This window comes from Pungitius pungitius, chromosome 3, assembly GCF_949316345.1.
Source record: "Pungitius pungitius chromosome 3, fPunPun2.1, whole genome shotgun sequence".
NCBI lineage: Eukaryota > Metazoa > Chordata > Actinopteri > Perciformes > Gasterosteidae > Pungitius > Pungitius pungitius.
Window position 1 is genome coordinate 29,189,841 of NC_084902.1, and position 17,969 is coordinate 29,207,809.

The following is a 17,969-nucleotide window of genomic DNA, read 5'->3' on the forward strand; positions in this document are numbered from 1 at the left end:
GGTCAGCCTGAAAGACTTTGAACAGCAAAGACGACATTAATGTAAACATGTCAGCTCCTTTAACTCTGAGTCCATTCAGCCTCTGAGGGAATTCTGGGAAATCTTTTGGGGTTTCCCTGATGGATAATTTAATGTCGTCATGAGGATCTGTTCGTTCCACTCGGACCCTCATTTCGCAACAGGGGGGGGGCTGAAACCGCTTTAACGCGCGCACCTGCGTGCGTAACTTGGAGCCGTTTGTCTGCCCTCTTGGCTGAAGATATGAAGGCGGCCGCGGGGCCCGGTGCCACCCCGGTGGGAGGAGAGGACGCGGCGGAGGGCAGGTCCGGCAGGGCGCGGTCTTCTTCTCCCGCGGCACCTCATCTGTTCTGTCGTAGGATCTCTTCCATTCCTGCCACAGGGACGCATTGAGAAGCCAGCCCAGAGGGAGACAAACCGCTGCGGGGACACCCTTTGACCGCCGTGCCCAACAGGCGCAGCCAGACTGCGCACCGCGCGCCTCCGCGTCTGTCTGCAGCGCTTTTCTCACAGCTCCGACACAGAGAGGCAGCTTTGAACCTGCCTGCCAAGATAAACTCACCTTGGCTATTTATGCCCCTACCTCCGCGTGCACTCGGGACAGCGCAGAGCCAGCCGCTCAGGGGACAGGTTAAGGTCTCCGGGTCCTCTCCAGCGGCGCACTGGCCACTTTTACGCGCCGGGAATGGACACTTTTGGGGACTCCGGAATGAGTCCTGCTCCGCTACAATCATAAAGGCGACTCAAGGCTCCACCGAGAGAAGCACAGCCACCAGCTGGGGAGGGGGGGCAAACACCGGCCCCGGGGCGGAATGCTGCTTCCGACGCTGGTGACGTGCCTCGCCGGGTGCGCCTTTCTCCTCTCGCCGGTCAGCGAGGGCTGCGGGCCGGGCAGAGGCTACGGCAAGAGGCGGTCACCGCGGAAACTCGCGCCGCTTGCCTACAAGCAGTTCACCCCCAACGTGGCCGAGAAGACTTTGGGGGCCAGCGGGAGGTACGAAGGGAAAATAACCCGGAACTCTGAGCGCTTCAAGGAGCTCACCCCCAACTACAACCCCGACATCATCTTCAAGGATGAGGAGAACACAGGTGCAGACCGCATGATGACACAGGTAAACCCCCCCCCCTCCGCACACCGTAGGGCCCCTGTGGCCATTAAAACATGCCCGTGAGGAGGCCTTTCACTGCGCTTTAGTGCACTTTGGCCAGTCTTTAAACGCGTGGCCACTGTTATCTTTTTCCGCGTTTCTTGTTGACTCAAGGCTCGTCGTCACTGAAAGGAGGAATCCGTCTTTACACAAACAAACGGCACTTTGCGTTCACAGTCTGGGTAAATCACAGCCAAATCCCTTCTGTCCGATACAAATACAAATCAAAGCGGGGTTTTCATGCCAAGAAACGGATAACGACGCTTTGTTGCGTCCATGTTTCAAACCCCCCTGCAGCTGGAATCAGAGCTCTCCTCTTGTGCTCCACGTGGACCTCCACAGGGTCACTGTGGGCAGCTGGTGCGTAAAGAGGGCAACCCCGTCTAAAAATGTTTGGAAAAACTCTTAATTAAAACACTAGTCCTCTGTTTTACATCATGTTTCTGGGTGGAAAAACCGCCAAAAGTCGTATTTGGTTAGAGCCGGGTCACGCGGGTGCGCATGTTTACCGTTTTCCTTTTAGCCCGACTGGCCAGAGTTAACAGTCGCCCTTTGGACTGTCAGACTTTTTTTTTTACGACACCGACATTGATGTGGCCCCGCGTGGAATTTATTTGACTCTCAATTTCCCCAGGAATACCGTATTTATATCTGGCCCTGGTGACCGCGGGCTTCCTCTCCGAGCGGCGGCGCTTGTGTCCACAGACCGACGTGGGGGGAGTGAGCGCGCGCGCAGCGTCCCGTCCGGAGCTGTCACCTCTGCGTGCGCGCTGCAAGAAATGTCGCTCGCGCAGAGAGCGCCATTCACCGCAGCGGTTATTACCCAAATGCATCCAAAAAGAGCGTGCACGTGGGAGGCAGAGGATCCAATCAGCAAACAGTCCGATCAACTTGTTGGGGGGGGGGGGGGGGATCTTTTGCAGCGCGCTCCCGAACCGCGGCGCAGACCTGCGCACAATTTATGGGCTCCGAGCCGCAGGAGACAGCCTGGTGTTTGTCTATTACTAGTCCGTGTTACTCTGGGGTTTGTTTTCGCAGCACACACGAGCAGAAATAGCCCACTTCGCTCCAGCGGCGCTTTAATTATACACATTTGTATTCGCTTTCTCCGGGGAGCCCCACTAAGAAGCCCCACTGCCGATAAACCCTCTATTAGACAAGGTGTCTTCTCTTTGGCGTGCACGGATAATGCGCGTCAGAAGAGTCCCGCTTCCTTCCCACCCGGGGCCGCCATCAGATCCGGATGGATGCGTAAAAGCTGGCAGATCCCCCCCCCCAACAAGCATCCAACCCCCCCCCCCCTTTTCCCCTATTTCAATAACAGTCTGTCCCCTCGTGTGATGCGAACTAGACTCCGAGACGCCTCGTGAGACCAGGGGACCTGCTCGGGAGGACGTTTAAAGGTGTGCACAGGCGTCCAATGTTTGTGCAGCCAGCGGTTTAGTGCTCCAACCCCCGTCGATGTGCAGACCTTAAGAGGAAAACCCACCGAATGTATCGCGTGATTTATGGAGGCCAGCTCGTTGCTGTGACCGCAGTTAAAATCCACAGTGAACACCGTGAAAAGGCATCTGTGGCCCCCGAGACGCGAGCTATTCTCATCCCAGCCGCGTGGAAAAAAGGCCTTTATATAGGGTTTGATCCCACTTCATGAAACGAGATGCTGTGCGGAAACACAAGACCTGCTAGTCATGATCTCACTCCACGTTCATTCAGTCATTTGAGCTCTTCCGTTGCAATGAAACGTCCCGGCTGGTTACATCTGAATCATGAATTGAAATCAATGCTTTTTAAACTCCACCTGCAGGACGGTCAGTGTTATGATGCAGATGAACCATGTTAAAATGCACACTGCATCGAGTAAGTATGGAAACTGGCGGTTCCTCCTGTTGGGTCTTTGTTCACATCTTTCTAGACTGGACCACCCCCCCCCCCCCCCCCCACACACACACACACACACACACACACAAGCAGGGGACTGGAGTCTAACATCTCAGTTCATCAACATCTGAAGCATACCCCTTGATCCTAATGCTGAGCTCATGCTGAAGTAATTCTAGATATGTGGACCCTGATCAAGAGTGTGTTGAGATATGCTGTTCATTTTCAGCAGCGCCCCCATCAGGCCGGAGTGTGCCGTTTTATAACAAAATAATCGGAAGGCTGACCAAGGCCTTTAAACAATTTTCTTGCCGATTCTCCTCCGGTGAGGACAAAAGCTCTTGTTGGATTTTAAATCTCAGATTCAAATTCATCTGACCTTTCTTATCTGACCTTTCTGATCATCTGACTTGGGCCAGCAGCGCCCTCTACTGGGCAGCGGAACGCGTCCCGCCCCTCGTCGGGCGGAGGAGATTAACGGAGCTGACTGGGGGATTTATCGCGCAGAGCCGAGTCCTTCAATCGGGCCTCTCACCTTCTGTTTGCTCAGCGGGACCAGACTCCCGGTTTAGAGGGACCCTGGGGACCTCTTGTTCACGTAGCCCCCCTCTGCCCCCCCTCCATCCATCCTCTACATCGCCTTCCTTCTCCCACCACACAGAGCAAACATCAGAGCTGCAGGGGTGCATTGTGGGGGAAGGCTGAAGCCATTGACCAGGAGGTGGGGGGGGGGGGGGGGGGGGGGGTGTTTGAGTTCACCCTGCAGCAGCAGCAGCAGTGGGCCTGGAGTCAAAGGTGAAGTCTGCAGCCCTTGAATACAGGAAAGAAGACTTTCCTGCAGGTTTTTCAAAATAAAAGCGCTCACTGTCCACGTCATCAATGCGCACGTTCATGCGAGTGTTCTCCTCCAGCGCTGCAAAGACAAGCTGAACTCTCTGGCCATCTCGGTGATGAACCTGTGGCCCGGGGTCCGCCTGCGGGTCACCGAGGGCTGGGACGAGGACGGCCACCACTCGGAGGAGTCGCTGCACTACGAGGGCCGGGCCGTGGACATCACCACCTCGGACCGGGACCGCAACAAGTACGCCATGCTGGCGCGGCTGGCGGTGGAGGCGGGCTTCGACTGGGTCTACTACGAGTCCAAGGCCCACATCCACTGCAGCGTCAAGTCAGGTGAGCCTTTTGATTTTCAAAGTAAAAGCCTCCGGAGGTTGAACCCTTGCATCTTTCTTTCCTGATAACTACCTCTATAAACAAATCTTATTCCAAGCAAATCCATCTTAGTGAGCTGGTTCCTGGTTCTTTCCTTCATCCTGGATTTACTAACGGGGAAGATTTAACCCTCAGGACATTTAGCTTTGTGGACTTTACAAAGCTCGCTCATCACTGACCCTCCTGCTTGCACCTACACTCACTTCAGCTCTCATATTTCCACTTTGTTTCTCTATCCGTCTCTTTTCCCACGTTTGTCCGCACTACTTTAACAATCCAACAATCCTGGTTGAATCGTTAACAGCTGATTCAAAAGAAACAAGCATCCAATCACAGAGGGTGATGGTCTGAAGCTAAAGATTTGATTCACAGTCACCAGACTGTTCAGGATGAATGAGGAAAGTATGAAGCTGGTTTCGGTTCCCCATTTTAATCTTTGATCTGCTGCTGCTCTCGCTGGCTTCTTCTCCGTGGCAACACCGCCGAGGCTCATGGGTACTGTAGTATTTGAAGCCAGAACACAAGGTCTCAGACAGAATGAGTGGATGAATCGTGTATTTGTATTTTTTGTTTCTGTCTCATCCAGTAAAGATCAGCAGTAGTTTGCATGTTAATACCCGAGGACACGTTGACATTAAGGCTCCACGGTTTAAAGATTCTCCTCTTTCTCTTTTTCCTACTTGATCTCTCCTTTCCCTTCCCTTGTCTCTCCTTCCCTCCCAGATCGGGTTACGAGAGCCCGGTTCTTGACTTGATCAGAAGGGCAACCAATCAAGTTGGTATTTTTAATCATGTTTTTAAGTTCTCCTTTTTTTTTTAAAGAATTTGTTCAACATTCTTCAAAAAAGAAGTTGTTGTTGAGAAGACAGCTGAAAAAGAATACACTCGAACCCTCCTTAAAGACATTTAAAGGGGGAAGTTGAGGAAACGACCACTAGTGGGCAGCAAAGCACCAGAACCTGAAGGTCACAACCCCCCCTCCGATATACAGCGGCTGAAATTAGTATTGAACACGTCACTATTTCTCTCAGTAAATATATTTCCAAAGAAACTATTGACATGAAATTATCACCAGATGTTGGTAACAACCCGAGTAATACAAACATACAAGAAACCAAAATAAAGAAGTTTAGAAATAAAGTGTGTTAAAATGTGTTATAATGTAAAATGACACAGGGAAAAAGTATTGAACACATGAAGAAAGGGAGGTGCAAAAAGGTCTGGAAAACCAAGACAACAGCTGAAAACTGTCAGTAATCAAAAACCAACCCAGAAAATTTGTCAGTGCAAATGAATATGAGCTGGTTCAGTCCCAACTGATGGCCTACAAAAAGGTCTCATTGCCAAGGAGTCACACAAGACACGTCCCATGATGGGTAACAGCAAAGAGCTCAAGACCTTCGCAACCTAATTGTGGGAAAACCCAATGATGGCATTGGTTAGAGGCGCATTTCTCAGCTTCTGAATGTTCCAGTGAGCACTGCTGGGGCCATAATACGGAAGTGGAAAAACAATCATTTCACCATTGATTTGTTTCGACCAGGTGCTTCTCGCAAGATTTCTCACAGAGGAGTGAAAAGAAGAATCAGAAGAGTTGTTTAAGAGCCAAGGACCACTTGTGGAGAGCTTCAAAAAGAGCTGCAATTAGCAGGTTGTCTCAAAGAAAACAGTAAGTAATGCACTGCACCTCCATGGCCTGTGTGCACGCTCACCACGCAGGACTCCATTGATGAAAAAAAGCATGTTGAAGCTTGTTTAGAGTTTGCTGCACAACATTTGGAAAAGCCAGTGAAATACAGGGAGAGCGTAGTGTGGTCAGATGAGATGCCATAATACACACCATGTTTGGAGGAGAAATGGCACTGCACATCACCCTAAAAACACCACACCAACAGTGGAGTTTGGAGGTGGGAACATCATGTGTGGGGGCTGCTTCTCAGCAAATGGTTCTGGCAAACTACACATAATTGAAGGAAGGATGAAGGGGCAAATTTACAGAGACATTCTTGACAGAAATCTGCTGCCATCCACCAGGATGATGAAGATGAAACGTGGGTGGACATTTCAGCAAGACAATGATCCCAAACACACAGCCAAGGAAAGTCAACTGGTGTCAAAGAAAGGAAATAAAGCTGCTAGAATGGCCCGGAATCACCTGACTTAAATCCCACTGAAAATCTATGGAAAAAAACGAAAATTCATAGAAGAGGCCCACAGAACCTTCAAGATTTGAAGACTGTTTGTGTGGAAGAATGAGCCAAAATCCCACCAGAGCAAAGCATCCGACTAGTTTCTCCAGACAGGAGGCGTCTTGAAGCTGTCATTACCAACCAGCTTTTGTACAAAGTATTGAATAAATATCAGTAAGCGTGTTCAATACCTTTTTCCCTGTGTCATTTCACATTATTACACATAACTTTATTTCTGAACGCCTTTGCTCTGGTCTCTTTGTACGTATGTTTTACTTGGGTTGTTACATCTGGTGAAAATGTCCTGTCAATCACTCCTTAGGAAATATATTGACTGAGAAAAATGGTGACGTGTTAAATACTTATTTCACCCACCGAATATGTATAAAAATAATGTTTTTTATTATTTTGAATTAAATTATCGGATTTTTATTTATTTAAAAAAAAAAGTATATTTAAAGAAAAAAAGGGTCCTGGAGAGAAATGTGTGCAGCCTTTTAAAGATTGACCGGCTGCTCCTTCCTCCTCCAGGTGACTCACCTCATCAGGCTTCCTCCCTTCTCCAAATATTTATCCTAGATAGACTTCTCTAGTGTCTCTCACACACACACACACACACACACACATACACACACACACACACACACACACACACACACACACACACAGCTCATTGTTCCTTGATGTTCAGAGGAAGAAGTCAATATGTAACTTAAAGGATTGAAAAGATATAATTGTGCAACTTTGCATGGAAGAAGATTCCTGAGAACACGAAAAAATAAAACCAAAAAACACTGATGGGAAAATACAATTCTGAAATTGTAAATATATAATATTAGATCATCTCAACACTATAATTCTATTCAAAGTCATGTGACTTTCTGGCATACCTCACCCTGCTGACCCCCCCACGTCTGTCTCCTGGTCAGATCACTCCATGGCGGCCAAATCCGGAGGCTGCTTCCCCGGCGAGGCCTCGGTGACGCTGGCGAGCGGCGCTCAGAAGCCCATCGGCGACCTGCGACCGGGAGAGCGGGTCCTGGCGGCGGCGGGCGGCGGCGAGCTGGTCTACAGCGAGGTGCTGGTCTTCCTGGACCGGGACCCGGTCGCCCGGAAGCTCTTCTACACGCTGCACACAGAGGCCGGGGCGCGCCTCTCGCTCACCGCCGCCCACCTGGTGTTCGTGTCCGGGGGGAACTGCTCGGAGGGCGGCGCCCTCGGGGCCGTGTACGCCAGCGACGCCCGGCCGGGGCAGTGCGTGCTGGTGTCGCCGGGGGAGGCGGGTCGGGGGCGCCTGTCCCGGATCACCCGGGTCAGCGTGAGGGAGAGCAGGGGGGCGTTCGCGCCGCTCACGCAGCACGGCACGCTGGTGGTGGACGGCGTGGTGGCGTCCTGCTACGCGGTGGTGGACCAGCACTCCCTGGCCCACTGGGCCTTCTCGCCGCTTCGGCTGCTCCACAGCTGGACTGGTTCCACTGGGAGCCACCGGGACGGGGTCCACTGGTACTCTCGGCTTTTACACTGGCTGGGCAGGATGCTGCTGGACTCGGGGCGCCTCCACCCGCTGGGCGCGGCTCAGGGAGACAGGTGAGGTCAGCGAAAGGACCCATGGGGTGGAGACTTTTGACTGGACAGGACCACGATGGGCCGCCTGGCGTGTGGGTTTCTCCTGAGGCATGATGGGAGTTTTACAAGCAGTGAGGAAGGAGCTGTGAACGGACACAGGTGAACCAAAAGAAACACTCTGAGGCAAAAGGACTCAAAGGCTATAAGTGACTCTGGGGAACCATCACTGAGGTTGGGATTTAGAGGTCGGAAACATTTCCAGGTGCAAAGTTCTGAGCTTTTAAGGGATTCTACTCTCCATCTTTACCCTCTTATCCGGGGTCTTCCCCTTCCTCCTCCACATCTAGCAGCTGTGACTGGGGGGCACGAGGCGTTCCCAGTGTGGAGCGCTAATCTCTCCACTCGTCTTCTCCGAGGCCTCTTCCCAGTATTCCGGTATCTGATAACAAATAAGAGGGATTTATGTTCATGCACAGTTTTAAAACATCCCTGGCGTGTTTTTACCACTTTAACAATGTAGATAGTCCATTAGAAATACTGTATTGCATGGAATTAACCCCATGAAGTCAAGTTCAAATAACTCAATTGCTTCACTGTTACTGGTTTAGTTCCCTGTGAATCTTCATCTTCATTGGAAATTACAGGGATGTTTTTCAAAAACCCAATCAATCAAAAATCTTAATATGCAATTAATTTGTTTCTAAAATATTACCAATCATGAACTACCCTAAACGGCTTCTTGAAATTGCTTGATTAGTCAAAATGTGACAAAATGTGTCAATGAAGGGAAAGTTATGCAGATAATGAAGTATGAAATGTCATTAATCCCATTAAGCTCTGAATACTGTCCACCGGTGTGTCATATTCTATTTAATAATACTACTTTAATCATTAAATGATTTGTATTTAAGTATCATTTGTTTACACAAATCCAATAATGTTCATGAAGTTATTTTGGGTGAAAAAAAGATTTATTTTTTAAATTAAATTATATGTAAATGAGTGTTGTCTTTTTTTTTTTTGTCCCGCTGACACGTGAACGCACCATCAGTGACATCTACCGGCTGCAGGAGTCTCCCGCGTCCGCTCGGGACGGATTTAGCCCTCGCTTCAGACTTTGTGTGCAGAAATAAGGCCGCGCGTAACGACGGACACACACCGCTTGCATGTAAGCAACAGATGGCGGCTAATAATACCGCCGCGCTGCGCCTTTAAGGGGCCGACTGAGGAGGAAACTTAATATCCCCGAATGTCCAGTCTCCATCATTTATCAGTGAGAACAGCCGAGCTCTGAACCTCTTTCTGCCTTGCTCTGTTTTTGTCTTGTCCCACATAAACCGGATTAAATTACGCATCGCACCTCTAAGAAGCGGTCACCGGATTAGAGCCACGCGCAGCGAGCCACGTCGCCCCCCCGGACGGGTTTTACGCGCGGTCCGTTTCCAGAGTAGAGGGTCTCCTTCGACAACGTTTCCCCCCCCCCCCTCCTCCCGCCCCAAAACCCTCCGTCTCTCTCTCTCCTTCTGCACCGACCGGGGAGCCCTCCACGCCGCCAGACATGGCCGAGATCGGGAAAGGGGGCACGGCCGGGAAACTGGCGATCAGCGTCCAGAAGAGGCTGACCAGAGCGCAGGAGAAGGTACGCACGTCCTCCTGTCCCTGGGAGACCCCCGATCCACAACTTTCTACCTTCTAATGCCTCTCGCGTAGTGGTACTCCGTCAGGTTGAGGGTGTAGCTGCACTGACTGTTTGATGTCTGGGGCACAATGGGCAGCATTAAACCGGAATGTGGGGGTCAACCTGGAGGCAATAATATATGTGTAAACGGTGTCACGGGTCAAATCTCAACAGCATTATTAGACATCCTTCAACTCCAACCGCCAAAGATCAATATTTCATAATCACTCAGATTGTATCATTATACGATTGTTACCTTAAATTAGAATTTAAGCTTTTCAAAGTAGATCGAGATCAAATGAAAAAGCAAAAGGAGGATTCATTCATCCAAGTTCTTTCATTCATAGCTTCAGAAAAGCAGGTGTAAAAGTGACGGAAAGAGCCCCGGTGCTGCCGTGGGAGTTATTATGGTCTGTCTTAATCACTCTTGCTGCTTAAGCCTGCTGAGGTTTTACCCTCCACCAGGAGGGCTGTCAGTCAGCCAGACATCCAGTCCACTCATTGTGCTTTGCTTCCAGAGACCCCCCCCCCCTCCCTCCAGGATGGGGGGGCTAGAGATTCCCCTCGGGGCAGCTGCACATGTTTAGAGGGGAACGGCCTCTGAGGAGCATGGGACTTGTCACAGACATAACAGTGGCGGGACTATTTCTTTGGTATCCATCCGCCCTGAACTTCTGAGCTCAAATAGATGCTCGTGCATGAGGTGCAATAATGTTGTATGCCAGATGTCTGCAGCACACTCTTTATTGAAATATTTAATACTTTGCTGAATAAATAACTTTGTCATATCAAGAACTATTTCTATAGTAGAGCTGCACTTAATGACGAGGTTAAATTTCATTGTCATTTTGTGAATATAAAATTTGTTTTGTTGATACATATGTGATATAAAGAGCAGGGAAGTTCTTCTGGAGGAAACATACAGCTCTGAGCTGAGGAGGAAAGAGGAAGGTCCGAGTATCATCTTCCCTTCGAGGTGGGGGGTGGGGAGGGGGGGGGCTCGGCCTCAGCTGTCTGTCGGCTGGCACGCCGCCTCCACCTCGTCCGGCGTGTCGCCTTCACGCCCACGGGTTCCCGTGACAACGGGGCGCACGCATTCACTGCTTAGGTGTTGTTAAAGGCATTACATTTCATCTAAAAGGGCAAAAACACATTTCTCCTTTACCTTCTCTGTAAGTTTGATTCACACCACCACGGTTGTCCTGGTGATGTCTCATGAACCGCTGTGCAGCAAAGCATGATGGGTACGACTGCTGCTGCCCCCCTCCCTCCCTCTCGGGGTCGTGCCCTTTAGGGAGCAGCCAGAGACCCGGGTCAAAGAGGGCCCCTCTTGTATTTTAAATATAGTTATAGTGCATTTCTTATTGTATGGAGAAGTGTTATTAAATGTACTTATATACCCATTGTACATGATGTTAGATGATACTATATGGACATTACGAACATGTTATTAAATGTACCTATGTACACATCATTTACATGGAAATAAATCATCTTCCTATGATTTAGAATTCAAAGCTTAAGTTTGTTAAAGACCTGACCCACCCCCACCCCCACTCCCTGCATGCCTCACTGCAGGGGGGGGGGGGGGTCTATCAATAGCCCTTCTGGACCTCTTCCTCTTTTTAATAACCCACAAACTAGCTGTGTGCTCCAGGGTATATTGGAGGGGGAACTAAGAACACACACACACACACACACACACACACACACACACACACACACACACACACATGCTGTATAACCAACTACACCTAGGTTTACAGTATGGAGACACATATTTCCAGACTTCACGGGAGGTCCCTGAAGGCACCACGAAGCGTTTGACAGGTGCACAATGAGCCCAGAGACTCTGAGGGCTGCGAAGGACACGCCAGTTGTGTCTCCAAATATAGGCCCGCATTTAAATAGCCATGAATGCATCTGAACTGCAGCACACGCTTTGGATGGATGACAAAATAAAAGATAAGAGAAAAGCCAGAAAGAGAAAAGGTTCAACGCTTTGGTATCTGATGACATCACGCAGAGTGCTCGTAGTAATGCTGCTGTGAGGTGTGTGTGTGTGTGTGTGCAGCAGAGGGGAAGTCCCCGTCGTGCCGATGGAGGTTTGTGTATCGGTCACAGGATTAGGGCGGCAGGTGGTGCTGATGGAGGCTCAGATTAGCCGGTGACCTTGTGTATTGAGCAAAATGAGCAAATGGCTTTAAATGAATGTGACATCATTATTATTACACCCTTTGGTAAGTAGCAGAACTTTCACCTCGGAAAATGTACTAATGTTAAGATTTACTCAATGTATGTTTAAGAATATTTGAATACAAATTTAAAAACAATAAAAAAATAAAATAATTTATGTATGAAAGATAAAGTTGAAAATGAAAGAAAGAAAATAGGCATCGGCTAATTTCAGTATTAGTTTTCTTTCCTCCTCTCCTAAAACATAAGCTCGGAAGGCATCCTGAAGGAACCTGCACCGGGTCATTTGGTCGTTGACCTTTGACCTCTTTATCTTATGTGGCTTCGACCTATAAAACAAATCCGTCTCCTCTGCAGGTCATGCAGAAGCTCGGCAAAGCAGACGAGACCCGAGACACCGCCTTCGAGGAAATGGTGGCCAACTTCAACAAGCAGATGGTCAGCAGAAGTCTCCTAGTGCTTTATTTACACCCAAGGGATGGTCTCTTTAACACACACACACACACACACGTAGTGCAGAGGTCCACTGTGACCGCTGTGTTTGCCCCCACAGACAGAAGGCAGCAAGCTGCAGAAGGACCTGAAGGCCTACCTGATGGCAGTCAAGAGTGAGTGATGTAACGCGAGCAGGTAACCGGACGCCGGCGAGGCGAAGAGGACTCCTCCTCTTCCTCACGCCCTCCTCTCTCTTGCGTTGCAGCCATGCACGACGCGTCCCGCCGGCTGCAGGACTGCCTCGCCGACATGTACGAGCCCGACTGGTTCGGCAAAGAGGAGATGGACGCCATGAAGGAGGTGAGACAGCGGGACCTCAGGGACCTCAGGGACGCCCCCCCCCCCACCTGGGAAAAGAATACAGTGCTATTTAAGAATCTGTGTGCTTCTTCTTTTCTCCCCCCTGAAATAACGTTTAAGCTGTGCATGATTCTCCCCTCTCTCCTCTCATAACTGCATGCGTCTGTCCTTCCGCCTGAAGGAGATGATAGAGAAGGAGATGGACAATAACTTGGAGGTAAAAAAAACAGAGAGCCCCCCCCCAGGGGGACTGGAAGCTCATCACTGATGCAGAAATAAATTCACTTTAAAGCTGTAGATATAGATACAGACTAGTAAATCAAATGTAAAAGAGGGTTTATTATCAAACCAGTGTTCATTTAAATGAGCATTTTAATTCTGCATAATGTGAAAAGTGTATTTGGATGCTAATACTTTTGCAGTTGCTGCAACAGAAGGAACTGGAGATCAAACATGTTTTCTTTCATAACGCAGTGAGCACAATGTGTGGGAACCCGTCTCATTGTGTGTGTGTGTGTGTGTGTGTGTGTCTTGAAGGACACAGACACCCTGTGGTTGGACTACCACCAGAACATCACGGATAAATCTTTGACCTCCCTGGACTCGTACCTGGCACAGTTCCCCGATATTAAGGTCTAAATGTTGTGTTCTTCTCACACGTGTTCATTGGGAATCCCCTGATTATGAATAAATAAACATTGGATAATCTGACCTGAGATCTGCTGCAGGCTCGCATTGCCAAGCGCGACAGGAAGATGGTGGACTTTGACAGCGCGCGGCATCACTTCAGCTCCTTACAGAAAGGGAAGAAGAAGGATGAGGCCAAGATCGCCAAGGTAACCACCTGTGTGTGTGTGTGTGGTGGATTATGGGATGTATAATGCAGCATGCACACGTTCTGCTGCCTACGTTAAAGTCTACAGGACCAGTTCTGGGCTTAAGGTGGTATGAGTTACACACTCAGACAATTCATACCACCTTAAGTCATCCCTTTAAAGTGTGAGCTAATTAACCGTATTTACCTGCCAAATGCTAACTAACATTTTTGTGTGTTGAATCGTTTGCTTTCTTCTCTCTCTCTCTATCTCTCTCTTTCTCCTTCCTCCTCCTCCTCTTCCTCTCTCCTGCATGGTGTGTGTTGGTTAGCAAGCAGCTCTGTTGGAGATGGCGGCTCCCAGCTGGGCTCAGGGTTTGATATCAGCCCACCAGGTGGCTCAGACTAACCTCTCCTTCAACCAGGTGAAACTCTGGTTCATCACCCCTCCACGCCCCCCTCATTAACCTCTCCCCCTGCCCCAGAGGCTCTCTGCTCACGGTCACCAGTTGTCATTCAAAGCATGCTCACACAGTTCGGATTTGTTTGAAGCACCTTGAAGCTTCTTTTCTGATGATTGTGTGTAGAGAGCTTCGCTATAATTTGACCCCAAATCCAAACTATGGTTCAGCTGTCTTTGTGTCGTAGAAGAAGTAGTTTGATTCACGTAGTTATGAAACCCTGTTTGTCTGCATGTTGGAGTGCTCTTATAAACACACTAAGAGACACACAGTTGTTTTATTAATGTGTGTGTAGGCAGAGGAAGAGCTGGGCCGAGCTCAGAAGATTTTCGAGGAGCTGAACGTGGAGTTACAAGACGAGCTTCCATCACTGTGGGACAAGTGAGACTCTTCTTCTCCTCCTTCTTATAGAAAGCTATTCATGACGACTCGGGTCACATATTTAAACTGTGTGCGTGTGTGTGTGTGTGTTTGTGTGCGTGTAGTCGTGTTGGCGTCTATGTTAACACATTCCAAGGCTTGGCAGGTCATCAGGAGAAGTTCCACGGGGAAATGAGCAAGGTGAGCTGACGTGTTGTTGTGGGATGTCGAGATGATCAGTAGACGTATTGATAGATGATCAGCAGACGTATCGATTGTTATCCGCTCTGCTCCTCAGCTCAGCCAGAACCTGAACGACATCATGACCAAACTTGAGGAGCAGCGGGAGCTGAAGTAAGTGAAGCTTCCCGTCTCTTGAGAGGTCCACCTGGTGTGGAGCAATGTCAATAACGTCCTCACACCGCCCCCTACTTTAGAAAAGATGCTCCTGCAGCAGCAAAGACAGGCGAAGGATCCAAGAGGTAAAACGGAGCATGGTCACCTTCACAAGACTAACGCGCGACTTGTTTGAGTGGAATGTGACCCTCTAACATGCTGCAGGAAAAATACAACTAATAACCAGGAAAATAGCTTAATGTAAAAGGTGTGAGATTAAGGATTAGGAAGCGGTCCGGATATTATGATCCGGCTCTAAGTTACATTTACCTGAGTCATGGTGTGTAGTTAAAGGACGTCTTTTGGTGCCTCCTGCCTGGACTCCTCCACACAGTCCAGCTCTCACCAGGTCCTGCAGCTTCTCAGCTGACTTCCACCTGCCGCTCACACTTCCTGCCTGCTTCCTGCTGTATTCATGTCACGTGACACCTTCGCTCACCTGTTGAGCAGCAGACGTTTGCTTAAGTTGTTTGTCGCCCTCGTGTGGACGGATGTGAGAGCTGCACGTCCATGCTCCCTTACTCCCTTCTACTACTTTCTCTCTTCTCCTCCTTCTTCTTGTCTGAGCTTCTCTTCTCTTTCCTCCCAGTGAGGGAATCAACCACAGTGACTCAGCCAGCTCAGCACCAAAGGTAAACTTCCACAGGTGACCTCGTCCGCAGGTGACTAACGCGCGCCCGTGGTGCCGTGTACTAATGCGCCTCTGCCTCTTGCATGCGTGTGCTACCCTGCTGGCGGCGCAGAGGCCCGGTCCTCCTCCCAGCCGGCCCAAGGCCCGCGCCATGCCGTCCCCGGACCCGGAGGAGGACGCGGTGCCCGCCGCAGACTCCGCGGTCGCCGCGGCAACCAGCCCCACGACGACGACGCAGCAGGTCAGGCTGATTGTTGTGCGGTTTCCTCTAACGACTTCGCCCATATAGTCGACCCTCCTGACCCCAGTGTGTGTGTGTGTGTGTGTGTGTGTGTGTGTGTGTGTCCGTGTGTGCGTGCGAGGCAGTGTGCGCCCTGGTCGGGGGTCAACCTGCTCGATTGGGATGTGGAGGTTTTACAGCCCGCCACACCGCCCGCTCCCAAGGTGGGTGTGCCAAAGGTCAAAGGTGGGCGGAGCTGAAGGGTGGAACGCGTGTGTTTACGTGCAGATATAAAAATTATTACGTTTAAATCGGCCCCCATGAGGTCAGACGTGCATGTGAACACGGCTTCTGACACTGTGTGTGTGTCTCTGAGCTGCGTGGCGTCTCGGGCCTCAGCGTGCGTACGCGCGCTGCTGCTTCTTGGTCGCCATCGGCTGATCCGAGATCTGCAGCACGTTTCACAGCTTTGATGAAGCTGCAGCAGGTCGGTCGCCCCCCCCCCATTTAAAACTGGGAAGCGAGAGGTGGTGTGTGCTTCCTTAACGTACGAGGACTTTGGTCTCACTGCTTGTCCTGTCTGTACCCCTCTAACCCACGGAAGGCGCCATCATGGGACTCGTGGGTAAGTTCCTGCGCTCTGGTGGACTCCTCCATCCTCCTCCATCCTCCTCCATCCTCCTCCATCCTCCTCCATCCTCCTCCATCCTCCGCGGAGCCCAGCGCGTGTAGTAGTTGCAAGACATAACAGCCTCTTTTTTTCCCATCTGAAACCTCCCTCCTTTCCCTTTCGCGGGGGTCCTGACCTCTCCGATGCTCCTCCCACCCTCCCCTCCTGCCTCCCCTTCCTGCCCCCGAACCCGCCGCGACGCTCCGCAACCCCCCCCCCCCGACCTTTTGTAGCGAGAACAGGGCGCCGCAGAGGCCCAGCATGAAGGCGAGCCACACCTAGAGGAGGACCCCCACGAGGGGGCCGAGAGCGGGGGCCGTAGCGCCCCGTCCTACAGCCAGCCGGGCTGGGGGGAGGACGGCGCCCAGGTGGGAGGTGACTGGGGGGACGCTGGAGAGGTGCAGGTAGGGTCGGAGGAAGGAGAGGTCTGGACTATGAGGATCCGTAGTCAGCATCGCCCCCCTCCCCCTCTTCTGTGTTTCTGTCCTCCTCCTGCCCCCCCCCCCCCCCCCCTTCCCCCCTCCTCCCTGACTTCTGGGTTACAGCTGAACCTCCTCTGCTTGTTTCCTGCAGAGTGCGGTGACCAACGGCTCAGGTGGAGATCTGCCTCCAGGATTCCTCTACAAGGTGAACTGACCCCCCCCCCCCCTCTCCCCCCTCCCTGCCCAGAGCTCAGGATCATCAGGTGCATCAGGTGAGCTCTCTGTCTCCCCGGCTCACCTGTGGCTCTGCGCGTCCCCAGGTGAAAGCGGTCCACGAGTACGCTGCCACCGACGGAGACGAGCTGGAGCTGAAGATCGGAGACGACGTGCTGGTTCTGGCCTTCGACAACCCGGATGAGCAGGTGTCGCGTTGCCCCCCCCCCCCCCCTCCACCACACACACACATTGGTGAGGTCTGTGTGTAAACGTTGATCTGAACCGCGTCTCCTCCCCCCCGCAGGATGACGGCTGGCTGCTCGGCGTGCAGGAGGCCCACTGGGTGCAGAACAAAGACACTTCAGCCAAAGGCGTCTTCCCCGAGAACTTCACTCAGAAGGTGTAACCCCCCCATGCCCCCCCTCCCCCCTCCCCCCCCACACCCCCTGCGGCGCCGCTGACTCCTCCAGTAGAAAGGGGGGCGCGTCTCATCTTGGTGTCATCACACAGACCCCACTGAAGCTCCTCCAGGGGGGCGAACGTTGGTTCTAATCCCACACCCGTCCTTTTGGTTTCGTATTGCTGGTGATGTCTTTGTTGCGTGAAGCTTTGCGTCGAGAGTCGGACCGGAGCAGAGACACTCGCTTTTATCTGGTTTTCTGAGTCCTCTTTTCATCGCTGAATGCTGTTCCACTCTATTCAGACATTGAACGCATCACCGCTGTGCACACACACCTTTAACTGTAGGATGCAAAAGGGACTCCATTTAAAGTTCACTCACCAGCTGAACCCATGCAAACTGTGTTTTTATATTGTGTGGAGTTGCTAACAAGGTGAAGGCTGATGCTAACCTGTTGGTCGGTGTCATTAAAGATGAACGATGAACTACATCTCTTTTCTCTTTGAGTTCTTCTTCCTCCACAGTCCACAGAGAAGCGTCCTCGACAGTACCTGCTCATTTCTGGGGGGTTAAATTCAGTCGCATTATTTCCTTTCTGGGTCTCAAAGATTTTTGACTTTTACTCTGGACTCCTCCCTCTGCACATACACCTCCTCTAGTCCCCTCTTTTTAGTCCATGAATGTAAAATACATGTA

At 50.9% G+C, this 17,969-nt stretch overlaps 2 protein-coding genes across 8 annotated transcripts; both read left to right on the plus strand.

Annotated features, from left to right (window-relative positions):
* Positions 1 to 300: 300 nt before the first annotated feature.
* LOC119220628 (indian hedgehog B protein-like) lies at positions 301 to 8,039 on the plus strand. The gene is made up of 3 exons (XM_037476743.2): positions 301 to 1,130; positions 3,959 to 4,220; positions 7,378 to 8,039. Exons 1-3 carry the CDS (start codon positions 831 to 833, stop codon positions 8,037 to 8,039), a joined length of 1,224 nt encoding a protein of 407 aa, XP_037332640.2. The 5' UTR covers positions 301 to 830.
* A 1,079-nt stretch (positions 8,040 to 9,118) lies between these two features.
* On the plus strand, positions 9,119 to 17,763 carry bin1b (bridging integrator 1b). 7 transcript variants are annotated; one of them, XM_062561561.1, is made up of 18 exons: positions 9,120 to 9,653; positions 12,246 to 12,326; positions 12,442 to 12,496; positions 12,589 to 12,683; positions 13,221 to 13,316; positions 13,412 to 13,519; positions 13,830 to 13,922; positions 14,254 to 14,339; positions 14,444 to 14,519; positions 14,617 to 14,672; positions 14,756 to 14,800; positions 15,304 to 15,346; positions 15,458 to 15,586; positions 16,170 to 16,190; positions 16,469 to 16,639; positions 16,809 to 16,862; positions 16,978 to 17,079; positions 17,178 to 17,763. In XM_062561561.1, the coding sequence occupies exons 1-18, from the start codon at positions 9,573 to 9,575 to the stop codon at positions 17,277 to 17,279; spliced, it is 1,494 nt and encodes a 497-aa protein (XP_062417545.1). In that variant the 5' UTR covers positions 9,120 to 9,572; the 3' UTR covers positions 17,280 to 17,763. The 7 variants fall into 7 exon arrangements, with proteins under 7 accessions (XP_062417547.1, XP_062417545.1, XP_062417548.1 ...); XM_062561563.1 differs by lacking the exon at positions 14,756 to 14,800 and having other exon boundaries at positions 9,119 to 9,653; XM_062561564.1 differs by lacking the exon at positions 13,830 to 13,922 and having other exon boundaries at positions 9,123 to 9,653.
* The last annotated feature ends 206 nt before the right edge of the window (positions 17,764 to 17,969 follow it).

Coding starts and splice junctions, on each gene's coding strand:
- LOC119220628 (XM_037476743.2), top strand. CDS start 831: ATGCTGCTTCCGACGCTGGTGACGTGCCTCGCCGGGTGCGCCTTTCTC. Junction 1,131..3,958: donor CAGACCGCATGATGACACAG/GTAAACCCCCCC, acceptor GTTCTCCTCCAG/CGCTGCAAAGACAAGCTGAA. Junction 4,221..7,377: donor CCACTGCAGCGTCAAGTCAG/GTGAGCCTTTTG, acceptor TCTCCTGGTCAG/ATCACTCCATGGCGGCCAAA.
- bin1b (XM_062561561.1), top strand. CDS start 9,573: ATGGCCGAGATCGGGAAAGGGGGCACGGCCGGGAAACTGGCGATCAGC. Junction 14,801..15,303: donor ACAGGCGAAGGATCCAAGAG/GTAAAACGGAGC, acceptor CTTTCCTCCCAG/TGAGGGAATCAACCACAGTG. Junction 15,347..15,457: donor CAGCCAGCTCAGCACCAAAG/GTAAACTTCCAC, acceptor CTGGCGGCGCAG/AGGCCCGGTCCTCCTCCCAG.